The sequence below is a fragment of the Rutidosis leptorrhynchoides genome, chromosome 3, assembly GCF_046630445.1.
Source record: "Rutidosis leptorrhynchoides isolate AG116_Rl617_1_P2 chromosome 3, CSIRO_AGI_Rlap_v1, whole genome shotgun sequence".
Taxonomy (NCBI): Eukaryota; Viridiplantae; Streptophyta; class Magnoliopsida; order Asterales; family Asteraceae; genus Rutidosis; species Rutidosis leptorrhynchoides.
Window position 1 is genome coordinate 324,018,232 of NC_092335.1, and position 9,679 is coordinate 324,027,910.

General features: G+C 34.1%; 1 protein-coding gene across 1 annotated transcript; it reads right to left on the minus strand.

The window, feature by feature from the left end:
- Positions 1–5,476: 5,476 nt before the first annotated feature.
- LOC139901110 (uncharacterized) lies at positions 5,477–5,974 on the minus strand. The gene has a single exon (XM_071883848.1). The coding sequence runs from the start codon at positions 5,972–5,974 to the stop codon at positions 5,477–5,479; it is 498 nt and encodes a 165-aa protein (XP_071739949.1).
- Between the last annotated feature and the right edge of the window lie 3,705 nt (positions 5,975–9,679).

Consider the following 9,679-nt stretch of genomic DNA (forward strand, 5'->3'; position numbering starts at 1 on the left):
ACCATCATCATCATCATCATCATCTTCATCATCAAAATATTGAGACCTTGTACACCATTAATTTGAAATAAAGTTTGTGAGATATATATTGCCACTAGTTTTTTTTTTTTTTTTTTGGCTAAAATAACGAATACTATAAAACAGAGATAATTCATCAAAAGATGAACAATCCGAACAAAGATACAACATGATAACGTAGTTCAAAAGGAACATATCCGATAATTTAACGCGTTCGTTGAGGCAGCCGTATATTATGACTTAAACTGAAACGTTACTTACCGTCAACTCAATTCCTAACTCCAATTTTTATCGAAAAAATAAAAAATAAAAAAATATCAAGTTGTAATACTGTACATATCAATTCACGTATTGAGTACCTATACGGCTATACATATATAGTATTTGTACATATAGATTGTGAATTTGTACGTATAGTATTTGTACTATACATATATAGTATTAATCCATCGATGCTTTTCCTGATGCTCTGCTCATTCTCGGTACTAATTCACAATCTATACGTACAAATACTATATATGTATAGCCGTATAGGTACTCAATACGCGAATTGATATGTACAGTATTACAACTTGATATTTTTTTATTTTTTATTTTTTTCGATAAAAATTCGAGTTAGGAATTGAGTTGACGGTAAGTAACATTTCAGTTTAAGTCATAATATACGGCTGCCTCAACGAACGTGTTAAATTACCGGATATGTTCCTTTTGAACTACGTTATCATGTTCTATCTTTGTTGGGATTGTTCATCTTTTGATGAATTATCCTCTATTTTATGGTATTCGTTATTTTAGCAAAAAAAAAAAAAAAAAAAAAAACTAGTGGCAATATATATCTCACAAACTTTATTTCAAATTAATGGTGTACAAGGTCTCAATATTTTGATGGATGATGGTGATGATGATGATGATGATGATGGTGTACAAGGTCTCAATATTCCGAGAATGGAATCTGATTGGTCTTTTCCACTAGCAGACACTAAAGAACTAGTTTTCTCCCCCCATTCTGAATTTTTGTTTTGTAGGTTTTGTATGAAACTAATTTGCATTTTTAAATTTAATTTTTGTGTGATTTTAAAAAACAAAAATTACTTTATTTCATTAAGTTTAAAAAATGATTTCTAAAATTCATCGTAAGTTGAAGACTAGGTCATGGAACCGAAATTGCTTTACCCGAGGGCGGGGCGAAAAATTTTGTTATCATTATTTTTTTTTAATTTTATTGATCTAAAGTATACCAAAAAAATAAAAAATAAAAACTCAAAAATCTTTGCTTTTAAAACAATCACTTTAACGACAAATTTTAAATTTTGTCGAGGGACGGACTACGTAAACATACCGAAACTACCTAAAGTAAAAGGAAACAAAATTTTAAAAAATTATTCATTTAAATTGTTTTAATAAATAAAGATTTAAAAAAAATAATAATAATAAAAATATTATGTATGTTTGTAGTTTATCTTATGTACAAAACAGGGTAAAACATCACACTTTCAAAGACTGACATTAAAGTTCAGCAAAAGCTACTAATTTTGACGACAAGACGCAAAATATCAAATGTGATATAAAATAATAGTTTGCAAAATCGGTATTTTTAATCACTTTTCTACGCTAATCACCCTCATGAATTTATAATTATAGTCTGATTTCATGCAAATGTGGCATTGCATGATCTCAAGTGTGGGGAAGGGTTATAAATTCTCTCGGGTTTACACTTAGTTTATTTGCCAAATTTTGTGAAAATTTGAAAAATTTTCAACTAAATGAATTCAAAATCATGTTTATACATATTTATGAACGATAAAACTAGGTGTTAATACCGAAATTATTGTTACCTCGGAAAGAACATAAATGGAGAAACAACCCAAAACACTTGAATTCGTTTAAAATGGAATAGAAGAAAATAAAAAGGCAAAGAAAAGAATAAATAAAAGCTAAGTGTGGGAAGAATTTACCAAGTTCTTTAAAACACATATCACATATTTGGTACAGATTATTGAATGTACTTTTGCTTTGGACTAAACTAATCAGTTTTACCCGATTTATTGTAATACCTTTGAAAGAATAGATGGATCTACACGACGAATCAATTCCATCATTAAAAGGAAGTAAAGTCTTCCGAAAAAGACACGCGCTTCTTGATTTAGGTCAGGAAGTTGTCGTCCAGACCAGCTGTAGGTTGATGAAAAATCTAGAAAAGTCATCTCTAAAATCAGCTGGAAATCCACAGACCTCAGCATCAAACATGGTCACCAAGTGGTCAGACTTATCCTAACCATGAGAGGATCTGTCTCATAAAATGGGGAGGGCGCCGTACAAATTAGCTTGATAAGACTAATGAATTAGACCCCCAGAAAGGATAATCTCCTTAAAGATTAAAAATCAGCTTTTAAGCCTGATATTACTCAATCCTTGAGATTGACCTTAAAGATTGAGAATTAAAAACTCATGGAATTCGATGATATCTAAACTCAAGCTTAAACGAGAAAATATTTTTATCAAATTAAAGTCGATTTGTTTTCTAAAAACCTATTTTCAATGCGTTCATTACCATTGAATGTAAAATCCTAGAAATTCACCTGGAATTCATTAGGTCACGTGAACCAATTCGGGTGTCAATCGTAAGAACGGTGGTTGCATAGCATGGTCAGAGACAGGACCTTGTGCCAGACCAAAAAATTATAGGGTGATCTTTACTATTGCTCCTACAAAGGATAGTAATTGCATCCGACACATTGTGGACCATGAACATCTGCATGTCATTAGAAATTTCCTTAACAGTTGCTTGCTTAACGCTTTCCTTTACAACCGGACGGTAGTTTACAGAAAGGTAATATACGGAGCAAGTATACTGGACGTGTGCTTTCCTAATACAAGGTTAGCAAGTAGGTGACACAAAACCACAAGTTTTTGAGCTAAAATTTTGAATCTGAAACCCACAAAACCCACAAAAATATTTTGCAAATACCGGTGAAGGGTTATTCCGGAAAACTTGTTTAGGGTAAAAGCTAGAATGAATTTTCAAAAGATCAAATGTTTTCATAAAGATCCAATTTCCTCAAAGGATCTATATTTTCATAGTCGTGTGGGACTATACACCACATTGTTACTATCATTGTTTATACCGCCGTATTAAAATCGCTGATGTATAAAGTGTGAGAAAAAAAAAGTGATTCGAGTGAAGTGTGATTTTATTTCAAGTTATGTATTGCTTGAGGACAAGCAATGCTCAAGTGTGGGGATATTTTATAGTGTTCTAAATGAACATATATTTAGTATCAATATCCTTCCAATATGTAAAGCTTTTAGTTGTAATTGTTCTATTTTTATGTAATATTCTTTTAAATAAATAAGTGCGAAGACAAAAGAAGAAAATGACGATTTGAAGACGCAAATGACCAAAAAGCTCAAATGAACAAGATATAATTCAAGTGGTTCCATTTATTGATAAGAAACGTCTAAAAATGACAAGAGTACGAGCCGCGGAACGCAAAGTACACGATATCTACGCATTCGAAAGGACGTTCTAAAAACCGGAACCGAGACATGAACCGAGCATCAACGCGCGAGTCAACGGAGCTAAAATTACAAGTCTACTATGCATAAGAATATAATATAATATAATATATACATAATTATATAAAATTATATATATTATATTATATATTAAATTAAAATAGCCGCCCACATTTTAAAAAACAAATGTGAGCTGGAACAGCTGGCCATGCGATCGCATGGCCAGGAAGGGGAAGAAGCATGAGATCGCATGGCAGGGAATCTCAGGTCAGGTCCTATAAATTGTAACATTTTCAGCGAATGTTAAACACATCTTTTTCCCTTCTTTCCTCTGATCAAATTATATATATATTTATATTTATAATTTTAAGTTTAATTTAAGATTAATAATAATTGGGTTATTGTAAGAAATGTTTTAAAGTTTTGTAAGTCAAAATTCTGTCCGTGCAATGCTACGCAATTAATCACCACTTTAAGCTATGTTCTTCCTTTTTAATTTAATGTCTCGTAACTAGGTTATTAATATGCTTATTTGAGCTGAAGTAATCATGATGTTAGACTAAATATTAAGACGGGGTTATTGGATTTTGTACCATAATTAAGGTTTGGACAAAAGACCGACACTTGTGAACATTGGACTATTGACTATTAATAGGTAGGGGGTATTGTCTAATTGAACGACAACTCATTGGAACCTGTCGAACCTCTCTTCAAATTAGTTAAACTAATAAATATTAAATTGATTACGAATGTCCTATTTAGTGACGTTTATACGACATCATTTACAATCATTTAATTAATTATTCGGGTTGGGTAATTGATTATTCATTCTGATCAAGTGGGTAAATTAATATTCATATCTCATTAAAACAGGGGTGGATTACATACAAAGATAATTGGTGTAATTGTTAACAAAGTAATAAACCTTGGATTACACGAAGTCGATAACCTGGTGTAATCATTAAACAAAGTATTAAAACCTTGTTACAGTTCGAATCCCTAATTAGTTGGAATATTTGACTTTGGGAATAAGGTTAATTTGACGAGCATTTTATAATTATGACCGATGGACTATTATGGACAAAAACCAAATAGGTATCAAATAATCCAGGACAAAGGACAATTAACCCAGGGTAATACATTAAAATCAAAATGTCAAACATCATGATTACGAAAGTTTAAATAAGCATAATACTTTTATTTCATATTTCATCGTACCTTTATTTACTGTCATTTTAATTACTGCAATTTACTTTATCGCAATTTAAATTCTGTCATTTATATTATCGTCATTTATCTTTACGCTTTAATTAAAATCGATAAACCGGTCATTAAAAGGTAAAACCCCCCCTTTTATAATAATAATAATAATACTATATTAATAATATATATATATATATATATATATATATATATATATATATATATATATATATATATATATATATATATATATATATATATATATATATATATATATATATATATATTTATTTATTTATTTATACGAATATAATTGTTTAAAAATATAGTGTACGCAATAAGCCGTCTCCCTGTGGAACGAACCAGACTTACTAAAAACTACACTACTGTACGATTAGGTACACTGCCTATAAGTGTTGTAGCAAAGTTTAAGTATATCCACTCTATAAATAAATAAATAACTTGTGTAAAATTGTATCGTATTTAATAGTATTTCGCAGTAAAATTATAACTAATTCGTATACACCTCGCATGACATCACCACTCGTTTGAGGGTGGTATGGAGTTGAGAACTAGTGTGTCACCCCATATTTCTCTAAAAGTTTGTTTGGAAAATGTGTGCTTCGATCCGAAGTCAAAGCCTTGGGGATTCTAAACCTAGCGAATAATCCTTTTAAGAACTTGACCACAACCTAGCATCGTTAGTAGGCAAGGCATCCGCCTCGGCCTACTTGGACATCTAGTCAACCGTTACAAGTATATACTTGCATTGGTTGGAACTAGGGAAGGGTCCCATAAAATCTATTCTCCAAACATCAAACACTTCACAAATTTGGATCCCGGTTTGGGGCATCGCATCTCGTTTGGAGATAGATCCCGAATGTTGACATGCATCACACTTTTTAACCAACTCATGGGCATCCTTAAAAATCATGGGCCCATAAAATCCAGAGTTAAACACCTTTTCAGCGGGGTGAACCGGCCCAAAGTGACCTCCCGTGGACCCTTTATGACACTCCTCAAGAATTTTCCGGGCTTCTTGCCCAAAGACACACCTTCTAATGACTTGATCCGCCCCAATTCTAAAAAGATCGGGGTGCTCCCAAAAATAAAACTTTAGATCCGAAAATAATTTCTTCTTTTGTTGGTAAGTGTACCCTTTTTGGAGCACACCCGAGGCAAGGTAATTAGCAAAGTCCGCAAACCATGGGACATCGGGGTCAAGTTTAAGTCTCATTAAAGAATCATCGAGGAAGGTGTCCTTAACCACCAATTTATCGAGTTGATCCTATTTAGGATTCTCGAGTCTTGAGAGATGGTCCGCCGCTAGGTTTTCGGCCCCTTTCTTATCTTTAATCTCAATATCGAACTCTTGGAGTAGAAGTACCCACCAAATGAGTCGGTGTTTAGAATCTTGTTTTCCAAAAAATTACTTAAGAGATGAATGGTTGGTGTAAACTATGGTTTTGGACAATATAAGTAAGCTCGAAAATTATCAAAGGGAAACACAACCGTAAAAAGTTCTTTTCGGTGGTTGTGTAATTAATTTGAGTGCCCGTGAGAGTCTTACTAGCATAACAGATCGGGCGAAAGTGTTTGTCAATTCTTTGGCCAAGAACGGCCCCAAGTGCATAATCACTTGCATTATGCATACGCTCAAAAGGTTCATCCCAATTGGAAGAGACAAGAATGGGAGCTTGTGGGAGCTTCGCCTTGAGAAAGGAAAATGCTTGCTTACAATCGTCATCAAAGACAAAGAGTTGGTCCTTTTCTAAAAGCTTTGTCACAGGTCGGACAATTTTAGAGAAGTCATTTATGAATCTCTGATAAAAACCCACATGACCTAAGAAGCTCTTTATGGCCTTGACATTGTTTAGCTCGGGTAAATCTTTGGTCACCTCAATCTTAGCTTTATCAACCTCCATACCCTCCCGTGAGATTTTATGACCTAAAACGATTCCTTTCGTCACCATGAAGTGACACTTCTCCCAATTTAATACAAGGTTGGATTTTTCGCATCTAATGAGCATTTGCTCAAGATTTACAAGAACACGAGTCGAATAAATTTTTAAAGACGGGGAAATCATCCATAAAGACTTCCATGCTCGTCTTTATCATGTCATGAAAAATGGCCATCATGCACTTTTGTAAGGTACCGAGTGCATTGCACAACCCGAATAGCATTCTCCAATTGGCAAAGGTGCCGAAGGGACATGTAAAGGCCAATTTGTCTTGGTCCTCAGGATCGATAGGTATTTGAAAATACCCGGAGAACCCGTCAAAAAAGCAATAGAATTCTTTGCCCGCTAGTCGCTCTAGCATTTGATCAATAAAGGGCAAGGGAAAATGGTCATTTCAAGTTGCATCATTCAAATGCCTATAGTCAATGCAAACTCGGTCACCGTTTGAGTAGGAATAAGTTCATCCCTATCATTCAAAACAACAGTGATGCCACCTTCTTGGGTACCACTTGCATTGGGCTAACCCAAGGACTATCCGAAATCGGATAAATCAACCCCGCATCTAAAAGCCTAACCACTTCCTTTTTTACCACCTCCTTCATATTAGAATTTAATCTCCTTTGTTTTTACGCGATGGCCTTGTACTCATCCTCTAGGAGGATTTTGTGAGTATAAAAGGAGGGGTGTATCCCCGGGATGTCCATATTCTTCCATGCAATTGCCTTTTTATGATTTTGTAGAAGGGATATCAACCTCGATTTTTGGTCATTGGTGAGTCTTGACAAGATAATCACCCTCGGAGTTTTAATGCCTCATGAAGATAGGCATACTCCAAACGAGGAGGGAGTTCTTTTAACTCCAAAATGGGTGGGTCTTCTAAAGAGGATTTGATCCGGAATCGATCTTGGTCAAAATCTTTAAAGGGTTCATCCTCCTTGGTGATATCCTTTTCATTTTCATCAAACGAAACTTTCATTAACTCATCAAATTCACTTTCAACATCAAAGACTGTCACGGCCCTACTTTTTCCGTTATCTTTTACCGTTTATTATTTAACGTCCGTTAATTGTTATTCGTGCCACGTCATTTCTATGACCTATATTATTATTTTAATAATAATGTATTAATTATTATGTGTTACGTGAATATTTGTATTCATATTTTAAATTGTACGTTTCTACGTGTCGTGGATTTCTATCCGGCGAATCTTTTCGGTTTTCAAACCAACGGTCAGACTTTTGAGATTTTTAAATCGAAAAAATATCATGGTTGGTTCCTAAAGTTTGTACCAGAAATCAAGATAGGACCTAAAGTTTAAATCGATCATGGTTGGTCCCAAGTTTTTAACATTGTACACGTATAGTCTCACGATTTAACAAACGTTAATACCATCCAGTTAAATGAAATACATGTCAAACATGTTATGAGCTTTTTCGTCCTTTTACCTTTAATACTCAAAAGTGGGCAAATTTATTTTATCCCCATTAATCAACCAACAAGCCCTACAGTCACTAAAAATCAAACCCACGTGAGCAGTCACTAAAAATCAAACCCACATAACAGTGGTTCCACTCTTTCATTGTCAAATCAACAATTTCAGTCCTTATGATTCTTGACCCAGATCTACATATGCGATAAGCAATTTGCAGGTTTACATCAATGTTTTCTTAATCCACTTTTGAAACCACAAAACAAATGATTTACATAAACAATAAATCTCCTACACCAAAGAAAGCATCTCATAAACCGTTACTGTCATCTTGTTCATCCATCCGTCGATCAAATTCACGTCATTTGATCAATCCTAAATCAAGTTATTACTTAATTAAGGATTGAGTGCAATAATAAGATGGAGGATGGGATGTTTGATGATTATTTTGGGCCCCGATGATCGTCTTTCACTTTAGCAATTAAGTGATCAACCACCCTGACCCGGTCTTGATTGCCAATTAGCATGATTCACCTTAGCACAATGTAAAAATCCCTTGAGCAAGATCACAAGTGGAAATCATAAAGGCTCGAGCAAATGGCCAAGAATCAACAACCTACAAATGAGAGGCCATGCTCTCTATTTATAGTATTCGACATATCCGCGGTCTGCAAATTTCTTAACTATCTGCGAAAACTTAGCGGATTAAACCGAAGTCTTTTATTAAGGCGGCAACACAACCGCTGTACTTATTTTTAGCGAATATTCCATACCTTTGAATTATAGTCCGCGTAACTCTGCTCTTAACTTTTAGCAAAGAAAATATACATATACAATGCTATGTATATGATCAAGTCCCCCAGTTTATTATGATACATCTCGCAAAGCAGATGTATCATGATAAACTCTAAAAATAAGACCGTGCTTCCTTAAAATATATTCGCAAGTGATTTTTAATAATTTTTACCATCGAATTATTACCGTTGATTTTACAAAGTTCAACTCATAATTACAACAGTAACTATCGCAAAACTGTCAAATCAAAAATGCTGTAACGGCTAGAAAGTTACCATTTTCACGTTGCGGTAATTTTAGCCGTTTAAAAGTAATCATCACTCCTTCGACCTCGTCGCCCTAACTTCAATTATAAATAGTTGAATTACTTGCATAAAAAACTTTACACTTTCTCACTCAATTACGTGTTCAATCAAATTCATCTATTCACACGCGTTGTTTGCAATTAACCAAATCAACCCTTAATACCTTCAATTCATCATCCGTTTTACTTATCTTACTATAAATGGCATCTTCTTCATCTGCCCATACTCCTGGAGGTTTTGTTTCATATATGATGAAAGCGAAACTCCGAACCCTACAGCAGTGGTATCCTCCACTCGCTCAATTTGTTCCCACCGCACCTTCAGTGGATGATGGAGCAAACGCTCCTCCTAAGGGGATGATTACTGTGTATGAGGCCGTCATCTCTCAAGGCAACCTACGCTTTCCCCTTACCCAATTTTTTCGCAGTGTCTGCGAATATTATAAGATCGCT